The following is a 23,521-nucleotide window of genomic DNA, read 5'->3' on the forward strand; positions in this document are numbered from 1 at the left end:
TGGTGCTAGCCACTCAGAGTTAGTGCAGACCCCACAGGTGAAGAGCTTCCATATCCACAAGACCACCCTGATTTAGATGCCAGTTGAACTTTGGGGATCCCTAGACCACCACACTTCTGACCAACTGGCTGCAAATTTGGGGGTTCCCAGGACCCCCTCAGGTTCAATAATTTGTTAGACTCAGAACTCTGGAAAGTATTATACTTACAGTTTTATCATAAAGGATAAAGGATAAAGATTAGGACCAGCCAATGTAGAGACACATAAGACAAGGCTTGGGAGGATCCCAAACAGTTTCTGTGCCCTCTCCAGCTAAAATCAGGGAGCATCACCTGCACCCTCCCCCATGCACCTCAATATATTTATCAACCAGGAAGCTCCTCCAAGCTTTGGTGTCCAGAGTTTTTATTGGGGTTTCATTACATAGGTATGATGTGATTGAACTGTCTCCACCTCCAATCCCTCTTTGGGAGGTTGGGCCGGCTCAGGGCTCCAAGTCTCTAATTACGTAGTTGGTCTTTCTGGTGACCAGCCCCATCCTATTGTCTCGTCTCTTCCCAAAGTCCAGGTGTGATTCATGAACAACAAAGACACTCCTAATTCTTGGGAAATTCCAAGGATTTAAAGCCTCCCTCCTAAGAGCTGGGGACGAAGGCCAGCCAGATTCTTTACTAGACCCCTCTACAGACTTCTGCCAACATATAAGACAAGGCAGAGTTCAGGCTTGAACCTGCCTCTTCCAGAAGCTTACCCTTTAGATACACATAGGTGGCAGCACTGGGTTCTGTGGGGCCTGAAGGTTGTGCAGTTTGCGGGGTGGGTTAGTGGGTGGGAAATCTAAGAAAAATATGACAAAATTATGAATGCAAACGTAGGCATGAAAGAAGGGGCCCAAGCAATGGAGGGGCCTGAAGCTGGGCTGCATCAGCCTCCTGGTCAATCTGCTGCTGCATGGTCAGGTGTGAAAAGGTGGAGCTGCAAGGCAATTTATAAGCAACGTTTACCATTGCAAAGGACTGGGGGAAATGCCCATTCAGAGGGAACGTTTAAATAAATCACAGTCTATACATGTGTTGGAATACCCTGTAGCTATAGGAAAGAGTGAGGGACTTCTTTATACACTGACGTGGAAAGACCTCTAAGATGTGTTGTAAAGTAAAACCAGAATAGTGTTAGAGGAGGCCTCCTTTGTGTGAAAAGAGAAGGGAAATCCCGTACATTCGTATTTGCTTGTATACACATAAAGAAACTCTGGAAGGGTCTTAAGAACAGCATGTGTGTGTATGTGGGGAAATTGGGGAATGTGTAAATGGGGGGTGTGTAGAAAGGAGGCTTTATACTGTCTATCTTTTTTTAATTGACCGTATCTATCTACTTAAAAAGTTAGAGAAGGAGACCAGGTATGTTGGCTCATGCCTGTCATCCCAGCACTTTGGGAAGTTGAGGCAGGAGGGTGGCTTGAGCCCAGGAGTCTGAGACCATACTGGGCAATATAGCAAGACTACGTCTCTACAGAAAATTTAAAAATTAGCCGTGGTGGCCTGTGCCTGTAGACCCAGCTACTCAGGAGGCTGAGGCAGGAGGATCATTTGAGCCCAGGGGTTCAAGGCCACAGTGAGCCATGATCACCACTGCACTCCAGCCTCCTTTGGGTAACAGAACCAGATCCTGTCTCAAAAATAAATAAATAAAAATAAAAAAATAAATTGGAGAAGTCAAGTTCACCCCACCCTCACCACCCTGTGCCTCCTCCAGGCTCCCGCTGCTCCTCTCCCTGTTGGCATTGTTGCTGCTTCTGTTGATGGGGGCCTCCCTGCTAGCCTGGAGGATGTTTTGGAAACGGATCAAAGGTGAGTTGGCTCCCCACACCCCTCTGCCCCACCTGGGGTGGTCAGGCCTTGACCACAGACACTCATTTTCAAAGCTATGTCCTCGTCTCACAGTATTGCTATCAAATGCGACACCCAGACCGCACACCCTGGGTGATCCTACAGGGCAGGTCCCAGAGGAAGCATCCTTGTGCGTGGTGGTTACAGGCTGTGGGAGGTGGCTCCCTAGCAGGAGGCATTCCCATTGCCAGCCCAAGGGTGGTTGGCCCATGAAGCAATGATCCTCTTCTGTTTAAAACCCTGGCATGGTGACCTGGGTGCAGTGATGTGCATCTGTAGTTCCAGCTACTCAGGAGGCTGAAATGGGAGGATTGCTTGAGCCCAGGAATTCAAGACCAGTCTGTGTAACACAACAAGACCCCTGTGTCTATACAATAAAATAAACCCTTGCATGATCTCCCCCACCAAAAAAGTCCAGGTCTCTCCAGGAGTCATGGCCCTCCGCGATCTGGCCCTACCCACCTCCCTCTCCCCATCAGTGCACCCTGGAAACCAACTTCTTGTATCTCCTTTAATAACAGCCTCAACCTCAGCCTCTCCTCTCCTTCTGGGTTTACTCTGGACACGTGGAGGGCCTCCCCTGCCCTCTCTCCCCAGCTCACTCCCAGTGGACTCACAGTGGTCCTCAGACTTTCTTTTCTCTGGGACCTTTTCTTTGACTCCAAAGAGTGACTTGGGACCCCTCCTGGCTATACCTCTGCTGTCACAGCCTTTTGGAAACCAGACTGTCATTGTTGGCGTCCTCTCCTGTCTTCCCACAGGCATGTGCTTCAAAGAGGTACAGAACCATATTCATCAAATTAATGTGTTACTCAATATCTCCAGCCACAATGGGCACCCCAGGGGGCTCCAGGCAACCTCTAGTTCAGCTGCCCTCCTCTGAGCTCAGATTAAAAGAGAGAACAGGAACTCTTGGCACTCAGTAAGTAGGTGCTCAATAAATACCTGATAGGCGAATTGAATAAGCACAGGAACGGAGGAACAAGTGGAGGTGTGGCCACCAGTCCTCTAGGAGAGCAGATTCCTGGCCGAGGTCAAATGTAAGCCTGAAACTTCCTCCCTGTTTGGAGAGTTCAAGATTCCATGGGCAGAAGATTCTCATGGGAATCTTTGTCCAAAGCCTTCCAAGACTGCAAAGTGAGACTGGGGTGGGAAAAGATGGGGTTATCCTGTCCCACTCATAGCTGCAGGATAGGCTGGTGCATACTTGGTGGGGGGCACTGCTCACACGCACCCCCAATGCTTCCCGTGGCGCCCAGGCTTTTGGGGGAGAAATCAGCTATAGTAGATCTGTACAGGGTGTATGGGAAGAAAATCACTTCCTCTTTCCCGTCTGCTTCGCTTGTGTCATTTTCTGGCAACCCCAGTCTAAACTTCAGCACTCACGTGGACGCCACTGGGTTGTTTGAGTTCTGAGTCCCTTTCGGTTTCCTTTGTGCCCTTTCACCCAGAAAGGCTCTCACTCCTCCCTTAAGAAGGATATATGTGATTATTGTAGGAAATTTGAAAAATGAGTAAAAGCACAAAGAAGGAAATAAATCCCCCATCATCAATGATAACTAAAAACCCCACCACCTAGAGAAAACCAGGCACTGGCACCTGAGGTATGTCCTTCCAGTCTTTTTTTCTATGCCTTTATAAATTCATCTATGATTTTTTGTTTTCTTTTTCTCTTTTTTTTAATTTTGAGACAGAGTCTCACTCAACAAACTCTTGAGTTCCTACCATGCTTCAGGCCTGAAGGGATAGGTCCCCAGGGCTGAGGTCTCTAGGGAAAGGCCTTTTCCCAGAAGGCTTGTAGGACCTTCCATCCTGGCCCTTGCTCCAGGATTCAACCTCCTTCCTGTCCTCTTATCTCTAGCTGGTGAGCATTCGGAGCTGTCCCAGAACCCCAAGCAGGTAAGGGGGCTTCAGCAGGAGGTGTATCAGGTGGCTGGGTGGAGGGTACAGAGGATGCTGGGGAGTTGGACAGTCCCATCAGCCAATGGAGGATGGATGGTGGATGCATGGAGTGGGGAGCTCGCCCAGAGCAGGACGAACGATGCTGGGAGATGTGGTCACTGGGTCTTGTTCTGAGTCCTGGCCAGCCTGTCCCCTCCCAAACGGGGCAAATGGAATGAAGGGAGGCCCTCCCAGCGGAGCTGACCTGGGGAACATTCAACTACTGGATGGAGTGGGGTGGAGGCAGGAAGGGGAAGTGGGGGCTGAGGCGCTCAGAGCATAGAGGAGGGGGAGACACGTGCAGAGATGCAGGAACAGAGGCTGCAGAGCTCCGTGGACACCCACCTGGGACCTCCCGCCCACCCAGGCTGCCGAGCAGAGTGAGCTGCACTACGCGAATCTGGAGCTACTGTCGTGGCCTCTGCAGGAAGAGCCAGCACCACCAAGAGAGGTGCAGGTGGAATACAGCACCGTGGTAAGTGCAGGAGCCCGGCTTCTGGGCATGCGGCCCCTGGGCTGTGCCAGGGCACCCCTAGGGGAGTGGGCAGAAGGGGAAGGAAGGGGTGAGCTTGGTGATCTTGTGCCTGTCAGGGATGGGGACACACGGAGATGGAACAAGTGTTGATTTTGCCAGAGTAGAGGTCCTTAGAAGGGCTTGGTGTCATTGCGGCTGGGCAGTTAGGAGGGTGGCCAGCAGCTATGGCTCTGAGAGTCCGTGAAGTCCAGCATGGGTTAAGCACCTGCTGTGTATCATGCACCAAGGTGAGAAACTGAGACTTCTCACTGTTTTGGTCTCATCATCTCTTTGGCATCAACTCTGCTTTCCAGGTTTTTGTCTGTGACCCGCTGTGGGTCAACCCTTGGGCGCAGCCACCTTCAACTGGAATAACAGGATGGGGGCTGCCTCCCTGGGTCATGACTCACCTACTAGTGGGAGAGTTCAAGCAGAAGCTGCGGGTCACTTGGCAGAGAGGATCGGGAGAGATGTAAGCATCAGACAGGGATGCGTAAAGAATCCCCCAGGCCTGGGAGCTGAAGGGGCCCCTCAGACATGCTGTGTGGTGCCATGGAGGGCTGGCACCAGGGTGACAGGGGACACTGTTGCTGGTCTGCCTAGAAAAGTGGCCCAACTCCCTGGGATATCTCCAGCCTGGTACCATTCTCCCCAGGCCGCCGTTTTGCACTGGACAGGGGAAGAGGGGATCCAGTCCTGCAACTTCTGGGTCCTCTGATAGCCACACCCCTCCCCAACCTCCCGCCACCTGTCAGAATGAGGATAAGGATGGTCTGGGGACCCAGGGTCCTGGATGGCTCCTGGCCAACTTTCTTTCTTTCTTTTTTTTTTTTTTTAAGGCAGAATCTTGCTGTGTCCCCCAGGCTAGAATGCAGTGGCACAGTCTTGGCTCACTGCAGTCTCTGCCTCCCAGGTTCAAGCAATTCTCTTGCCTCAGCCTCAGCCTCCAGAGTAGCTGGGACTACAGGCACATGCCGTTGCACTGGCTGATTTTTGTATTTTTAGTAGAGACAGGGTTTCACCATGTTGGCCAGGCTGGTCGCAGACTCCTGACCTCAAGTGATCCGCCTGCCCTGGGCTGGTCTCAGACTCCTGACCTCAAGCGATCCACCCGCCCTGGCTTCCTAAAGTGCTGGGATTACAGGATTGAGACACCACACTCGGCTAGCTCCTGGCCAAGTTTCTGAGCGCCCCTGCGATGGTCAAGCCTGACTCCTTCCTTGCGTGACATGATCTTGTGTCCACAAAGCTGCATGGCCTGGAACCAGCAACATCTTGTTGTTCTAACTTGTTGTCTCATGATCTAGAGTGGATGGGGCATGGTCTTACTCTTCTCCCAGCCCCCATGGTACAAGTTGGGACTCATGCCCACAGCACAGCAAGTTAATCAGAGCTGCAGGGCCAATGTGGTACCCCTGTACTGGCTTCACCTCTACCTAGAGGACTAGGGGTCCTCTGCAGAAAGGGACCCCAGAAAGGGACCCATGGCTGCTTCATTGTGAGAACTTTTCTGTTCTGTTCTGTTCTTTTCTTTTTTTTTTTTTTTTTTTTTTTTTGATACAGAGTCTTACTCTGTCACCAGGCTGGAGTGCAGTGGTCCAATCTTGGCTATTGCAACCTCTGCCTCTCCGGTTTAAGTGATTCTCCTGCCTCAGCCTCCCAAGTAGCACGGATTACAGGTGCCCACCACCACGCCCAGCTAATTTTTGTATTTTTAGTAGAGACTGGGTTTCACTATGTTGCCAGGCTGGTCTCAAACTCCTGACTTCAAGTGATCCACCCGCTTGGCCTCCCACAGTGCTGGGATTAGGGGCGTGAGCCACCGCGCCTGGCCGCAAGAATATTTCATTAAGAGAAGCACAGAGGTGTCTCAGGGGAGCCCAGCCAACTCTCAGGGCCTCAGTTTCTTCTCTGTAGAATGGACCAGGCTGGGTCAGCCCCAAGGAGTCCAGGGAGCCTCCTGCCTCTGATGCTGGGGATGTTGTGGTGTGGCTTGCGCAGGTGGGGAGGAGCAGCTGGGTGGACAGGATCATAAAGAGAAAGAGGCCAGGACAGTACAGCCTCTGCAGTGAGGCCTCCCCAAGGCCCCTCAGGTGTGCTCCCTCCTCTGTCCTATGCTGGGGGTCCTTCCTTCCCCTGCTTCTCCCGAGCCTCCGGTTTCTCGGTTTCTCTCTGCAGGCCGCCCCCAGGGAAGAACTTCACTATGCCTCGGTGGTGTTTGATTCTAACACCAACAGGATAGCTGCTCAGAGGCCCCAGGAGAAGGAACCAGATTCACATTACAGTGTGATAAAGAAGACATAGGCCTTTGTCCTGCCTCACTGTCCGGAGGTCTCATGGGTCCCAGGAAGTCCAGGGATGGCTCCCTTATCCCTGGCCCACGTCCTCCTCAGCCTGCTCTCGACGACAGTGACCAACAGACAGGCAGCTGGGTTTCCCAGGCTGTCCCTCTGTTGCCATCAGCTCGACTGGCTTCCCTGAGGGCCAGCAGGGCTGGGGACTCCGGGGAGCAGCAGGAAGCACTCCCAGTCACCAGCACCTGTCGCCCCTTTCTCCTTTGCCCCTGCTTCATCCCGGCTCTGTGTGTGGAGGACAAAGATGCTTCGCGTGGCTCCAGGAAAAGATGTGGCTCACGTAGGTGGCACCTGCCAATAGCTTTGTCAATCACAGTCCCACAGGAATGTCTGGAATTGCTTGGGAGCTGGGGAGAACTGTCAAGAAGAGCCAAGAGAGTGCCAAAGTGGAGATCTATTCACATGGGGGCCATGGCGGGGGGACCCACTAAAGATCAAGATCAAAGATCCTCCCCACCTCACAGACAAGGAAACTGAGGCCAGAGGGAGGAGAGAATTGCTCATGGCTCCAGGACTGGTGGCAAGTTTCTCTGGACTCCTAGATTTATTTTTAATATGAGATATAAAAACAGTTTCAAATATCTTATTAAGGGAGAAGTAAAAAGTTATTTAAACAATGCCTGCTATGTGTCTGCAATCCTCTGCTCAAGAAAGCTCCCAGTAGGCCGGGTGCGGTGGCTCAAGCCTGTAATCCCAGCACTTTGGGAGGCCAAGACGGGCGGATCACGAGGTCAGGAGATCGAGACCATCCTGGCTAACACGGTGAAACCCCATCTCTACTAAAAAATACAAAAAACTAGCCAGGCGAGGTGGTGAGCGCCTGTAGTCCCAGATACTCGGGAGGCTGAGGCAGGAGAATGGCGTAAACCTGGGAGGCGGAGCTTGCAGTGAGCTGAGATCCGGCCACTGCACCCCAGCCTGGGTGACAGAGCAAGACTCAGTCTCAAAAAAAAAAAAAAAAAAAAAAAAAAAAAAAAGAAAGCTCCCAGCTTTGATACCAGATGAGTGCAGAGAAGCCTTGTGGGTGCAGTGGGTTGGGGACATCCTGAGAGAAGTCCTCACTGAGTGGGAGAAGGTGGGTCACAGCTGCTTCTCACCATGATGTCTGTTTGTTTGCTTGTTTGTTTTTTGAGACGGGGCCTCGCTCTGTCCCCCAGCCTGGAGTGCAGTGGTACAATCACAGCTCACTGCAGCCTGGAACTCTTGGGCTCAAGTGATCCTCCTGTCTCAGCCTCCTGAGTAGCTGGGACTACAAACATGTGCCGCCATGCCTGACTTTTTTATTTTTTGTAAAGATGGGGTCTTGCCATGTTGCCCAGGCTGGTCTTGAACTCTTGGGCTCAAGCGATCCTTTTGCCTTGGCCTCCCTGAGTGCTGAGATTACAGCATGAGCCACCATGCCGGGCAGTTTCCATGCTGGAAAACACAGCAGTTTTCTTGTTGGGAGATTTGAAATTTGATGCAGAGTTGTCCAGGCTGTCTTGAGTCTGTGGCAGCTGCCAACAGCTTTATGTTTTTATTTTTTCATTTTAATTTTTCTTTTTTAGAGGCAGGGTCTCACTGTGTTGCTCAGCCTTGAACTCCTGGAGTTGTGCAACGTGGACTCCTGGATCTGAAAGGTGAGGCTGCCATGAAGCCTATAATGTGGGTTGGGGCTTAGACACGCACCCGGTACGGAGGGGAACTCAGAAATAGTTGTTGACTGCGCTTGAATTGAGCCCGGTCACCTTCCAGTCCCGACCTGCAGTAACCCTTCTTGGGGTCCTGTTTGCAGAGACAGAGTTCTGCAGGGTGGTTTAAAACACAAAGGCACGTGGCACCAGACTCACTCTAAGACTCAAGGCGTTGTTTGAAGGACCCCTTCTCCTCAGTGGGAGTGAACTTCAATTCTCTGAAATAGTATTTTCTCTTTAATTCTGTCTGAATTTCTATCAATTAGAAGTAAGTCCTCTGTAAAATGCAAATGTCTAGGTTATCAGTTGGTTATCAATGCCAGCTGCTATAACAACCACGACCTCCACAATAAAACTGAGTGGAGTGGCCAGGGGAGGCTGGGACAGGAGGGTATTGCAGCCACAGCCACAGATTGGCCCCAGCCCCCTGCCCCGTCAATCTCTAAGGCTTGGTGGAGGAATAAGTTCCCTGGTATAAACCACTTGCCTTTTGGAAGGTGGCAGCCCCTTGGGAGTCCTTCATAGTCCTCCTGCCAGAGAGTTTCAGTTGGTACCACCCCCATTCTCCAAGGAGGCCTCATAGCAGGAGGGAGTGGGCTGGCTCAAAGTAGTCTTCCAGAAGTCTTACTGGCCAACTCCCTTCCAGGAAGCTCTGCATACCAAAGGATACTGGGAAGGACCATCTTTGTCAAACCAGAGACAGGGTCTTCCTCTGTTGTCCAGGCTAGAGTGCAATGGCACAATTATGGCTCACTGCAGTTCTCCTGCCTCAGCTTCCTGAGTAGCTGGAACTACAGGCGTGCGCCACCACACCCAGCTAACTTTTTTGTAGAGACGGGGTTTCATCATGTGACCCAGGCTGCTCTTGAACTCCTGAGCTCTAGCAGTCCACCTACTTCAGCCTCCCAAAGTGCTGGGATTCTAGGCATGAGCTACCATGCCCTGGCCAAACTCAAAATTTACGGAGAATATACAGTGAAAAGTCAGTCCCTTTATTATTTCTGTCACCAGGAATCCAGAGATAAATAAGGTTAATAGTTTCTTATGTTTCTCCCCTGAGATAGTTAATCATCTTGCACATATATACATGTATATACAGCCTACATGTATATGCTCATCCCCATTCCCATATATGGGGATATCCTCCCCATTCCCACCATTCCTGCACAGTAGTATTTTCATGTCACAACCATCTTGGAGATTATTTTACCTTCTTCTGTAAATGCTGCAGAACATCCCATAACATTCCATTGTTTGTGCCATGACATATGCATGCCATTTTGCACATTTTCATAGAGAGCTGAAGGGTAAAGTTGGAGAAATTCAAAGTCTGTGCACTTGCAATTTTGATAGATATTGCCAAGTGTACGGCATCTTTAAATGGCAATCTTTGGCCGGGCATGGTGGCTCACACCTGTAATCCCAGCACTTTGGGAGGCCGAAGCAGGTGGGTCATTCGAGGTCAAGAGTTCGAGACCAGCCTGGCCAACATGGTGAAACCCCATCTCTACTAAAAACACAAAAATTAGCTGGGTGCAGTGGCATGCACCTGTAATCTCAGGTACTCGGGAGGCTGAAGCAGGAGAATTGCTTGAACCTGTGAGGTGGAGGTAGTGGTGAGCCGAGATCATGCCATTGTACTCCAGCCTGGGCAACAGAGCAAGACTCCGTCTCAAAAAAAAAAAAAAAAAAAGAAAAAAGAAAAAAGAAAGAAAAAGAAAAAGAAAAAAATAGCAATCATTTTATTTATGTATTTATTTTTTGAGACAGATCTTGCTCTGTCACTCAAGCAGAGTACACTGACAGAGTGCAGTGGCTTGGATATGGCTCACTGTAGCCTCCACCTCCTAGACTCAAGCAATTCTCCCACCTCAGCCTCTGGAGCAGCTAGGACTACAGGCTCACGCCACCATGACTGGCTAACTTTGTTTATTTTTTTGTAGAGATGAGGTCTCACTAGGTTGCCTGTTTGGTCTTGAACTCCTGGGCTCAAGTGATCCTCCTGCCTCAGCCTCCCAAAGTGTGGGGATTACAGGTGTGAGCTACCAAGTCCAGCTTGAAATAGCAATCTTTAATTTCCACCTTACCATCCCTCTACACCCAAAACTGACATATTAATTTTTACCAAGTGTATTAGTCTGTTTTCACGCTGCTGATAAAGACATATCCAAGACTGGGCAATTTACAAAAGAAAGATGTTTAATTGGACTCACAGTTCCACATGGCTGGGGAGGCCTCACAATCATGGCAGAAGACAAGAAGGAGCAAGTCACATCTTACATCAATGGTGGCAGGCAAAGAGAGAGCTTCTGCAGAGAAACTTCCATTTTTAAAATCATGAGATCTCATGAGACCCATTCACTATCATAAGAACAGCAAGGGAAAGACCCGCCCCTGTGATTCAATCATCTCCCACCAGGTCCCTCCCACAACACATAGGAATTTTGAGCTATAAGATGAGATATGGGTGGGGACACAGAGCCAAACCATATCATTTCACCCCTGACCTCTCCCAAATCTCATATCTTCACATTTCAAAACCAATCATACCTTCCCAACAGTTGCCCAAAGCCTTAACTCATTTCAGTATTAACTCAAAAGTCCACAGTCCAACATCTCTTCTGAGACTAGGCAAGTCCCTTTCACCTATGAGCCTGTAAAATCAAAAGAAGTTTAGTTACTTCCTAGATACAATGGGGGTATAGGCATTAGGTAAATACAGCCATTCCAAATGGGATAAATTGGCCAAAACAAAGGGGCTACAGGTCCCGTGGAAGTCTAAAATCCAGCAGGGCAGTCAAATCTTAAATTTCCAAAATGATCTCCTTTGACTCCATGTCTCACATCCCGGTCACGTTGATGCAACAGGTGGGTTCCCATGGTCTTGGATGGCTCTGCCCCTGTGGCTTTTCAGGGTACAGCCTCCCTCCCAGCTGCTTTCACGGGCTAGCATTGAGTGTCTGCAGCTTTTCCAGGTGCACGGTGCAAGCTGTCAGTGGATTTACCATTCTGGGGTCTGGAGGACAGTGGCCCTCTACTCACAGCTCTACTAGGCAGTGCCTCAGTAAGGACTCTGTGTGGGAGCTCTAACCCCATGTTTCCCTTCCACACTGCCCTAGCAGAGGTTCTCCATGAGGGCCCTGCTGCTGCAGCAAGCTTCTGCCTGGACATCCAGGTGTTTCCATACATCCTCTGAAATCTAGGTGGAGGTTCCCAAACCCCAAATCTTGACTTCTGTGTACTTGTACTGTGTACTTTTTTTTTTTTTTTTTTTTTTTTGAGACAGAGTCTCACTCTGTTGCCCAGGCTGGAGTGCAGTGGCACGATCTTGGCTCACTGCAAGTTCCGCCTCCCAGGTTCACACCATTCTCCTGCCTCAGCCTCACAAGGAAGCTGCCACAAGGAAGCTGCCAAGGTTTGGGGCTGGCACCCTCTGAAGCCATGGCCCGAGCTCTACATTGGCCCCTTTCAGCCATGGCTGGAGTGGCTGGGATGCAGAGCACTAAGTCCCTAGGCTGCACAGAGCAGGGGAACCCTGGGCCTGGCCCACGAAACCACTTTTTCCTCCTGGGTCTCTGAGCCTGTGATGGGAGGGACTGCCGTGAAGACCTCTGACATGCCCTGGAGACATTTTCCCCATTGTCTTGGGGATTAACATTTGGCTCCTTGTTACTTACACAAATATCTGCAGCCAGCTTGAATTTCTCCTCAGAAAATGGGATTTTCTTTTCTATCACATTGTCAGGCTGCAAATTTTCTAAACTTTTATGCTCTGCTTCCCTTATAAAACCAAATGCCTTTAACAGCACCCAAGTCACCTCTTGAATGCTTTGCTGCTTAGAAATTTCTTCCGCCAGATACCCTAAATCATCTCTCTCAAGTTCAAAGCTCCATGAATCTCTAGGGCAGGGACAAAAGGCCGCCAGTCTCTGCTAAAACATAACAACGGTCACCTTTACTACAGTTCCCAACAAGCTCTTCATCTCAGTCTGAGACCACCTCAGCCTGATTTTATTGCCCATATCATTATCAGCATTTTGGTCAAAGCCATTCAACAAGTCTCTAGGAAGTTCCAAACTTACCCACATTTTCCAGTCTCCTTCTGAGCCCTCCAAACTGTTCCAACCCCTGCCTGTGGCCCAATTCCAAAGTCACTTCCACATTTTCGGATATCTACAGCAGCGCCCCACTCTACTGGTACCAATTTACTGTATTGGTTCATTTTCACGATGCTGATAAATACATACCTGAGACCAGGCAATTTACAAAAGAAAGAGTTTTAACAGACTTACAGTTCCACGTGGCTGGGGAGGCCCCACAATCATGGCAGAAGGCAAAGGAGGAGCAAGTCATGTCTTGCGTGGATGGCAGCAGGCAAAGAGAGAGCTTGTGCAGAGAAACTCCCATTTTTAAAACCATCAGATCTCATGAGACCCATTCACCATCGCAGGAACAGCACAGGAAAGACCCACCCCCATGATTCAATCATCTCCCACCAGGTCCCTCCCACAACACGTGGGAATTATGGGAGCTACAAGATGAGATTTGGGTGGGGACACAGAGCCAAACCATATCACCGAGACTATATGAGACCTTATGGAGAGAACAATAAAATTCCAATAAGGGTTACAGAATATGATCTGAATAAATGGAGAGGTCTTTTAGGCTCTTACTTCAGGTGACTTAATGACACAAAGATGTCGAGTCTTCCCAAATTAATCAGTACATTCAATACACTCCCAATAAAAAGTCCAGCTGAAATTTTTTTGAGGAACATAATAAACTTATTTTAAAATGCATTCAGTGGAATAAAGGTCTACAAATAGTTAATTCAACCTTTCAAAACAGTTAAAAAGAAGGAAATTGTCCTGCTAGATGCTAAGACACACCACAAGGACAAAGACGTAGGAATAAAAACGATGTGGTATCACTGGCACGAGATCAAACAGACAGATCAGTGGCAAACAGAAAGATCAAGGACAGATCATTGCATTCCATTTAGTTCAACCAGTGTATGAGCAAACCATATGGTTCATGCTGTTACAGGTCAGAGAAATATGTTACAGGAAAGGGGTCCCAATCCAGACCCCAAGAGAGGGTTCTTGGATCTTGCACAAGAAAATTCGGGGTGAGTCCACAGTGCAAAGTGAAAGCAAGTTTATTAAGAAAGTAAAGGAATAGGCCAGGCATGGTGGCTCATGCCTGTAATCTCAGCACTTTGGGAGGTCAAGGCGGGTGGATCACGAGGTCAGGAGTTCGAGACCATCCTGGCTAACATGGTGAAACCCCATCTCTAATTAAAAAAAAAAAAAAAAAAGCCGGGTGCGGTGGCAGGCACCTGTAGTCCCAGCTACTTGGGAGGCTGATGCAGGAGAATGGCGTGAATCTGGGAGGCGGAGCTTGCAGTGAGCCGAGATTGTGCCACTGTACTCCAGCCTGGGCGACAGAGGGAGACTCTGTCTCCAAAAAAAAGGAAGTAAAGGAATAAAAGAATGGCTACTCCGGAGACAGAGCAGCCCCGAGGGCTGCTGGTTGCCCATTTTTATGGTTATTTCTTGATGATATGCTAAACAAGGGATGGATTATTCAAGCCTCCCCTGTTTAGACCATATAGGGTAACTGCCTGACATTGCCATGGCATTTGTAAACTGTCATGGCGCTGGTGGGAGTGTAGCAGTGAGGACAACCAGAGGTCACTCTCGTCACCATTTTAGTTTTGGTGGGTCTTGGCCAGCTCCTTTACTACAACATGTTTTATTAGCAAGGTCTTTATGGCCTGTGTTTTGTGCCGACCTCCTATTTCATCCTGTGACTTAGAATGCCTTAACTGTCTGGGAACGCAGCCCAGTAGGTTTTAGCCTCATTTTATCCAGATCCTATTTAAGATGGAGTTGTTCTGGTTCACATGCCACTGATAATACCATATACGAACTGCATTTCATTTAGGTCATATATGGGAACGTAAAGTATAATAATAAAGGTAATCCCACAGGTCATCAGAGAGAGGATAGATTGCTTAGTGGATGAAGCTGGGAAAACCAGCTTCCTCTGTGCAGAAAAACAACCTGAATCTCTACCTAACTGCGTATATAGAGGTAGATTCTAGTGGATTAAAGACTTAGATGTGAAACACAAAATGATCTGTGTCAGCCGGACATGGTGGCTCACACCTGTAATCCCAGCACTGTGGGAGGCTGAGGTGGGCAGATTTGAGGTCAAGAGTTTGAGACCAGCCTGGCCAACATGGTGAAACCCTATCTCTACTAAAAATACAAAAAAAAAAAAAAAAAAATTAGCCGGGAGTGGTGATGCGTGCTTGTAATCTGAGCTACTTGGGAGGCTGAGGCAGGAGAATCACTTGAACCCGGGAGGCGGAGGTTGTGGTGAGCCAAGATCATGCCACTGCACTCCAGCCTGGGCAACAGAGCGAGAGTCTGCTTCAGAAAGAAAAAAGAAAAAAAGGAAAAGATCTGTGACTTAGAGGCAGAGGACTAAAAAAAAGACACGTTATGTGCACAATGTCAGTTCACAAAAACGAGCATACGAAATAAATAAGATTTTATGAAGTGGCTCCACTTGGCACGTTGTCATTTTCTAAAAACTTGCTCTGTTTGTGTGTGTGTGTGGGGGGGTGTGTGTACATACATAAAAACACATACACACAAGAAAAAAGACATATGAGAACATGTAAACAGGATTTCATTTTCTTACTTTAAATTCTTAAATGCAGGAAGCCACAGGCCAGGCGCTGTGGGAGGTGGGACTGGGGATTTCAGGACAGTTGGGATCAGTCCCACCTGCACGCAGTTTCTTTGCAATGTGAGCAGAAGCCTTTTCCTTGGTTTCTCGGGAGGCACTTTTGGGATCTCGCTCTGTTGCCCAGGCTGGAGTGCAGTCATGCAATCTCAGCTCATTGCAACCTCTGCCTCCCAGGCTCAGTAGATCCTTCCATCTCAGCCTCCTAAGGAGCTGGGACTATAGATGTGCGCCACCACACCTGGCTAAGTTTTGTATTTTTTGTAGAGACTGGGTTTCACCATGTTGCCCAGGCTGGCTGGTCTCAAAGTCCTGGGCTCAAGCAATCCTCCCGCCTCAGCCTCCCAAAATGTTGGGATTACAGGTGTAAGCCACAACGCCTGACTTTGATTTTCTGCTTTTTATGAATGAAAGGAAACAGAGCTAGTCACAGGTTACCTGACCTTTAGGTTTTTTTTTTTTCTTTCTACAAAATGGAAAAATAACTCTCTAATTCTTTCTATGTTTGTGGTGAGGATAAAATCATAGCAAAGTACTACAAGTACATAACACAAGAATGAACATAGTTGTTATAAAATTCAACCCCTGCCCACCGAGAAGGCACAGCCTGTTTCCCTGTTGCCCTTTACTCCTCTGTCCTCCTATCAAAACCGCCATCTCCTGAGCTGGCCTCTGCTCACTGCTCTTACACTAAAGCACTGAAGAGGAAGACGTTGCATAATCTGAGTCCTCACCTGAAGAAAGGAATCAGCCAGCCCCGGATTCTTGCCTATGGGGGGATGTAGGGGTTGGGGGTGTCCTTTCTCCATTAGTGAGCTCCCCAGCACTTCTCTTCCCCACCCCATCACGCACACACACAGCAAAATTTTTTTTAAAACCCTTTACGGTGGGAAAATAGTTTTGAAATGCTAGCTGATGCGTTTCCTTCTTTTTGTTTGTTTGTTTGTTTTTTTGAGACAGAGTCTTGCTCTGTCACCCAGGCTGGAGTACAGTGGTGCAATCTCGGCTTACTGCAGCCTCCACCTCCCAGTTTCAAGCAATTCTCCTGCCTCAGCCTCCTGAGTAGCTGGGACTACAGATGCTCGCTACCATGACCAGCTAATTTGTTGTATGTTTAGTAGAGGCAGGGTTTTGCCATATTGGCCAGGCTGGTCTCAAACTCCTGACCTCAGGTGATCCACCTGCCTTGGCCTCCCAAAGTGCTGGGATTACAAGCATGAGCCACTGCGCCCAGCTTAGCTGATGCATTTCTGTAGTTCCCGTGGTTCCTTCTGATCTACTCCACCCCTCCACTGATTCCAGGAAAGGATGAGACAGCAGAAAGCAGAGGAGACCGGGTAGTTTCAAAACTTTCAAGTCTTTGTTGAAAGAGGTAGGAGTGTGCATAGGCCATAGATTTGAGGAAATGACGAGGAGCCAGAGGAAACTGTCCAGTCTCAGACTAGAAAAGGGGTGGGAGTGGCCTGAAGCAGAGATGGGGAGGGGAGAGAGCGCGAGCTGGTGGGACCCAGGGCTGGGCGGACCTAGAGTTGCCAAGAGAACCTGCAGGAGACAGTGCTGCCCAGCACAGCAGCCACAGGCGAGCATGGAGCCCTCGGGACCTGCCGGTCCAAACTGAGATGGGCTTTGAGTCTAAGACTTACTGCAAATGACAGGATGTCAAATATCTCATTGATAACTTAACACAATGAGTACCTGTTGGACTGATGGACCGATGTGTGTGTGTGTGTGTGTGTGTGTGTGTGTATACATAACGCTTTTTTTTGAGACAGAGTCCCAGGATGGAGTGCAGCAGCATGGTCATGGCTCACTGACCCTTTGAACTCCTAGACTCAAGTGATCCTCCTGCCTCAGCCTCCCGAGTAGCTGGGACCACAGGCATGTGCCACCATGCCTGGCTAATTTTTTTGATTTTTTGTAGCGATGGAATCTCACTTTGTTGCCCACAATGGCCTCAAACTACTGGGCTCAAGCCATCCTCCCCCATCGGCCTCCCAAAAGGTTAAAGATTACAGGTGTGAGCCACTGCACCCAGCCTGATAATATTTTGGGGGGAAATAAATATTAGAGTAAATAAAAAAAATATTATTTCAAATATCAGTTATCCAAATTGATTATGTGATGTTTAATCAAATTGATTATTGATTATTCAAATATCAAAGGTGACTTTGATCTTGAATTCAGTTAATTGAGCATTAGATTATGGACCCCTGTAAATCCAAGCTCCCTGTTCCCTTCTATTCACTGGCATTCTAGACTCATCCACCACACACATTAACAGACAGATGCCAACATCGTGCTTTACCTATTAAACAGCTATGAGTCTGGTTGGTACAGCCACCACCCTTACAGATGGTTCTAATACATTATTACTGAACACTTGCTATGGCAACTTGCATAGGCAGCTGAGGTCACTCGGTCACCTTATCATTCTGTAATCAGCCACATGTGCTGTTGGGTTTTACCAGGAAAAGAGTGACTAATTACGCTCCTCTTTTTTAATTTTAATTTTTTTCTTTTTGAGATGGAGTCTCGCTCTGCTGCCCAGGTTGGAGTGCAATGACGCGATCTTGGCTCACTGCAGCTTCTGCCTCCTGGGTTCTAGCGATTCTCCCATCTCAGCCTCCCGAATAGCTGAAATTATAGGCACGTGCCTCCATGCCCAACTAATTTTTGTATTTTTAGTAGAGATGGGGTTTCACCATGTTGGCGAGGCTGGTCTCAAACTCCTGACTCAGGTGATCCACTCGCCTCAGCCTTCCAAAGTGCTGGGATTACAGGCATGAGCCACTGTGCCCAGCCTCCTTGTATAATTTATTTAAAAGGTCACAGTGCTTTATAGAACGGCTTAACAATTACTGAGAAGAGAGAAAGAAAGAAGGAAAGAAAGAAAAAGAGAGGAAGAGAGGGAGGTAATTCATATGCAGAGAGAACATTCCACTTGATTCTTTTTGTTTTTTTCAGGGAATGGGTTTGCTGACGGGTTTATTCACACAACAGAATGCTTTACAGCAGTGACAACAGATTACCTTTTTAATTTAATTTAATTTAATTTTATTTTATTTTATTTTATTTTATTTTATTTTATTTTATTCGAGACAGGGTATTGCTCTGTCGCCCAGGCTGGAGTCCAGTGGTATGATCTTGGCTCACTACAACCTTTGCTTCTTGGGTTCAAGTGATTCTTCTGCCTCAGCCTCTCCAGTAACTGGGATTACAGGCACATGCCACCACGCCTGGCTAATTTTTTTGTACTTTTAGTAGAGACAGGGTTTCATCATGTTGGCTAGGCTGGTATCGAACTTCTGGCCTCAAGTGATCCTCTTGCCTCGATCTCCCAAAGTGCTGGGATTACAGGCATGAGTCACCACGTCTGGCCACCTTCTTTATTTTACAGAAGAGCCACAGACCAGAGAGGCTACCCGAAATGGCAAATGCCACTCCATTGGGTAATAAAATCTGAACCTTGAATCCAGGACTTCTGGATCGTAGCATTAAAAACAACAACAACAACAGCAGCAGCAACAAAAACTCTTGTATTTTGAAACAAAATATTTTCAAACTTAAAGAAAAATTGTGGAAAGGTACAAAGAACTCCCATATGTCATTTTCCCAGATTTATCTTTTTTTTTTTTTAATTTGCCACTTTTTTGTTACTGTGTTTCTATCTAAGCATTTTTCCCCAGAACCATCTGAGAACAGGTTGCTGACACTGTTTCTGTTTGCATGAGCCGGGTACACAAAGGTGCCACTGCGATATTTTCTGAAAGTAGCTGGTAAAGCCCTCCCGTAGTTGTGCCTTGTCTTTGTTTTACAGTCCAGGTTTGCCTTCAAAATACAGCACCTTGCTTGGCACAGAATGCCAACATGATAGATATTTGGAGAATTAAATAATGTTAAGTTAATCATCAATATGTTCACATATTGGTCCAAGGAGGTGAAAGACATTTTTTAATTAGCCCAAGCCTTTTAGGGCTGAATTATCCATGGTTTAGAAAATGACCTCACGATTATGTTTCTTTGTTTCTAAAGTTTACTGTTTGGTCAAACATCAGCCCTGGTTTGTTAGACCTGACTCTGCCTGGGAACCAAAACATAGAGATTTGATAGCCACGTGGCTCCACCCTGGGGCCCTGCGGGGAATCACACATCCCTGGATCCCAAGCCTGCTGAATTCGTTGGTGTTTGTCTGTCAACGCCAAAGGAATTCTGTACTTTCTGGGTCACAGCAGCTGAGAAGGGGGAGGGCTTGAAACAGGGGAACAGACAGAAAACTCCTTCATGGCTTTTCAGCCTCTCTACATGCCCAGTCCTTGGATGTTTTGTGCTGAAAGAAAACTCAACTCTTTGGCTGGGCACGGTGCCTCACGTCTGTAATTCTAGCACTTTAGGAGGCTGAAGCAGGTGGATCACTTGAGGCCAGGAGTTCAAGAACAGCCTGGCCAACATGGCGAAACCCCATCTCTACTAAAAATAGAAAAATTAGCCGGGTGTGGTGGCAGGCGCCTGTAACCCCAGCTACTTGGGAGGCTGAGGCAGGAGAATCGCTTGAATTTGGGAGGCGGAGGTTGCAGTGAGCAGAGATTGTGCCATTGCACCTCAGCTTGGGCGACAGAGTGAGACTCCATCTCAAAAAAAAAAAAAAGAAAGAAAGAAAGAAAGAAAAAGAAAAGAAGAAACAAAACAAAAACAAGAAAACTCAACTCCTCTCTAACCTTGAGTTTCTTTTTTTTTTTTTTTTTGAGACGGAGTCTCGCTCTGTCGCCCAGCCCAGGCTGGAGTGCAGTGGCACCATCTCGGCTCACTGCAAGCTCCGCCTCCCGGGTTCACGCCATTCTCCTGCCTCAGCCTCCCGAGTAGCTGGGACTACAGGCGCCCACAACCGCGCCCGGCTAATTTTTTGTATTTTTAGTAGAGACGGGGTTTCACCGTGGTCTCGATCTCCTGACCTTGTGATCCGCCCGCCTCGGCCTCCCAAAGTGCTGGGATTGCAGGCGTGAGCCACCGCGCCCGGCGAGTTTCTTTATTTCATGTGCAATTGCCCCTTCCCAGTTCCTAGATTTTCCCACCCCAACTGCAGTGTGTCAAAGGCAAGGGCAGCCACCCCACCTGTGGTTGGTGTCTTGGGTTTGGGGTCAGATAGAACAGGCCTTAAATCCCACCTCTGCCCTTGTGACCTACATGGTCTGGGGCTGCCATTCAAGGCCCTCTGGGTCTCAGTTTCCTCATTTGTTCCAGCAATGATCCAGTGCCCCTCCAGTGCATTCACCCTCACCAGGCTCTGAAGCAAGCTCTCATTTATTTATTTCTGTTTTCAGAGGGAGTCTCACTCTGTCACCCAGGTTGGAGTGCAGTGGTGTAATCTAGGCTCACCACAACCTCCACCTCCTGGGTTCATGTGATTCTCCTGCCTCAGGCTCCCAAGTAGGTGGGATTACAGGCGCCTGCCACCACAACAGGTTAATTTTTGTGTTTTAGTAGAGATAGGGTTTCACCATGTTACCCAGGCTGGTCTCGAACCCCTGACCTCAGGTGATTCGCTCACCTGGGCATCCCAAAGTGCTGGGATTACAGATGTAAGCCACCACGCCTGGCCACTCTTATTTATTTATACAAATGGTGTCTCACTATGTGGTCCCAGTTGGGCTTAACCTCCTGGGCTCAAGAAAGGCTCCTGTCTCAGCCTCCTGACTGGCTGGGACTGCAGTGTGACCCACCATATGCAGCTGAGGCAAGCTTTTAACAAAAGGCCCTGCCACTCTCTCCCTGGGCCCCCTATGCTGTTTCGTCACCTCTGGGACTCTTTCTAAGCACCCCTGACCTGCATCCTCACTGTCCAAAATTTCTTTGCTGTCAATTCTTTCCTTTGCTGCTATTCTCAGGTCCTTTGAATTTGACCTTTGGACTCTTCCCTTTGACCTACATTCTGCAAATCTGGGCCACATGGTGCATTGCAGCCCGTGACCTAATCCTGAAGCCCAGGCTGAGGGCAAGCCCTGGGTTCCCATGTGTCTGGGAAGGAAAGTGGGAAATGGGAACAGCAGGCTCTACCTTCCAGGAGTGTTGAGAGTTACGGGAAAGCACTGAGTAGAGTCCTTGATCCCAAAATGTTCTCTCTGCATATGAATTACCTCCCTCTCTTCCTCCTTTCCTCTTTGTTTCTTGCCTTCTTTCTTTCTCTCTTCTCAGTAATTGTTAAGCCATTCTATAAAGCACAATGACCTTCTTAATAAACTATTAAAGCGTAACTAGCCACTCTTTTCCTAGTAAAACCCAACAGCAGATGTGGCTGATCGCAGATGATGAGTGACCTCAGTTGCCTGTGTGAGCTGTGGGGGCAAATGTTTAGTAGAAACATAATAGAACAATCTGTAAGGGTGGCAGCCGTACCAACCAGACACAGTGGCTCATGCCTGTAATCCCAGCACTTTGGGAGGCCGAGGCGGGTGGATCACCTGAGGTCATGAGTTCGAGACCAGCCCGGCCAAGATGCGAAACCCTGTCTCTACTGAAGATACAAAAATTAGCTGGGTGTGGTGGTGAGCACCTGTAATCCCAGCTACTTGGGAGGATGAGGCAGGAGAATCGCCTGAACCTGGGAGGTGGGGGTTTTAGTGAGCCGAGATTGCACCACTGAACTCCAGCCTGGGCGACAGAGTGAGACTCTATCTCACCAAAAAAAAAAAAAAAAAAAAAAAAAGTGAAGCGTGATGCTGGCATCTGTCTGTGAGTTAATGTGTGCAGTGGAAGAATCTGGAATGCCAGGGAACAAAAGGGATGAGGAGTTGTGAGGAAGGAGCAGGGAGCTTTGACTGATAGGGGTGGATAATCACCTGACACTCAGTGAACTGAATTCAAGATCAAAGTCACCTGCAGAACATCAATGGGCTAAGCTGCTCTGCCTTCCACAGAAGCAGAACAGAATCGGAAGACTGCCTGTCTGAGCTTTGCATACCTGGGTTAGCAGGAGTGTCACGAATGTCCAAACTTGTTAGATTATCAGTCTCACGGGCCATCAGCTGACACGGGGTCAGGAGAAAGTTCTGCATAAGATTCTCTACAAGTGTCTGACAAAGAGCTCTGGGAAATGGGACTTTTGGGCCATTTTCACTCACCACATGAAGTAGAAGCAGCTTGGTCCCCACTGAGACTGTAGCTGGCCTCTCAGAGCCTCAGGAAAACCTTGCAGTGTGCGGGGAGGAGGGGGAGCTTCACGACTAGAGAGCTGAAACTCCATAATCAACACGGTGACGACTGGAACTTTCTCCTTAGCCTCCGGATTTACCATTTCCCTTAGGAGAATCTAATGTCTGCCTCTTTATTTGGCAGTCTTACATGGAATTTATGTAGAGTGTTGCTTTGAATCTTCTCAACTAATTCCCATTCTGATTTTCTTCAACTTTAAATTTTTTATTTTTTGAGACAGATTTTTACTCTGTTACTCAAGCGTGAGTGCAGTGGTGCAATCATAGCTCCTGCGACCTCAACCTCCCGGGCTCAAGCAATTCTCCCACCTCAGCCTCCCAAGTAGCTGGGACTACAGGCACGTACCACCATGCCCAGCTAATTTTTTTGCTTTTGTTGTGTGTGTGTATGTGGTTTTTGTTTGTTTGTTTGTTTTTTGTACAGACAGGATCTCACTATGTTGCCCAGGCTAGTCTTGATCCCTTGGGTTTAAGCAATCCTCCCACCTCAGCCTCCCAAATTGCTGGGATTACGGGTGTGAGTCACTGCACCTGACCCCATTCTGATTTTTTATTTTATTTTATTTTATTTTATTTTATTTATTTATTTATTTTGAGACGGAGTCTTGCTCTGTCGCCCAGGCTGGAGTGCAGTGGCGTGATCTCGGCTCACTGTACACTCTGCCTCCTGGGTTCACGCCATTCTCCTGCCTCAGCCTCCCGAGTAGCTGGGACTACAGGTGCCCGCCACCACGCCCTGCTAATTTTTTTGTATTTTTAGTAGAGATAGGGTTTCACCGTGTTAGCCAGGATGGTCTCCTCAATCTCCTCACCTCATGATCTGCCCTCTTCGGCCTCCCAAAGTGCTGGGATTACAGGCATGAGCCACTGCACCCGGCCCATTCTGATTTTTTAAAAGCTTATGAGTAAATAACCTATTTAGACATTTTGAACCAGAGTTGGGAGGACCCAACTAATCATGTGGTCACTATCAGGAAGCCAGGACCAGGAATAGTGGTTAGAAGAACTAAGTCATCCATCCATCCATCCATCCATCCAGTAACGAATATGTATGATGTTTTTACTATATGGGGACACAGTCTAGAAGGAGCTCGGATACCAGCTGGGGAGCCTGATAACATTAAGTGTCAAAATGTTACTACAAAATGTCCTGAACTGCAATGATAGAGAAAGTCAAGGAGTGCTGGGA

General features: G+C 48.3%; 1 protein-coding gene across 3 annotated transcripts in view; it reads left to right on the forward strand.

Annotated features, from left to right (window-relative positions):
- Positions 1 to 23,521, forward strand: part of CD300A (CD300a molecule) — a 38,670-nt gene that overhangs the window by 9,421 nt on the left and 5,728 nt on the right. Inside the window, exons 4-8 of one of the 3 annotated variants that reach the window (XM_005584850.5) lie at positions 1,756 to 1,850; positions 3,751 to 3,788; positions 4,198 to 4,305; positions 4,659 to 4,816; positions 6,523 to 7,315. In XM_005584850.5, coding sequence (XP_005584907.3) covers positions 1,756 to 1,850; positions 3,751 to 3,788; positions 4,198 to 4,305; positions 4,659 to 4,816; positions 6,523 to 6,586 — 463 coding nt within the window. In that variant the 3' untranslated portion in view covers positions 6,587 to 7,315. Of the gene's footprint in view, positions 1 to 1,755; positions 1,851 to 3,750; positions 3,789 to 4,197; positions 4,306 to 4,658; positions 4,817 to 6,522; positions 7,316 to 8,245; positions 8,318 to 23,521 lie in introns of those variants that run through there. The other 2 variants (XM_045376756.3, XM_005584853.5) reach the window with 2 other exon arrangements.

Source organism: Macaca fascicularis, chromosome 16, assembly GCF_037993035.2.
Source record: "Macaca fascicularis isolate 582-1 chromosome 16, T2T-MFA8v1.1".
Classification (NCBI taxonomy): domain Eukaryota; kingdom Metazoa; phylum Chordata; class Mammalia; order Primates; family Cercopithecidae; genus Macaca; species Macaca fascicularis.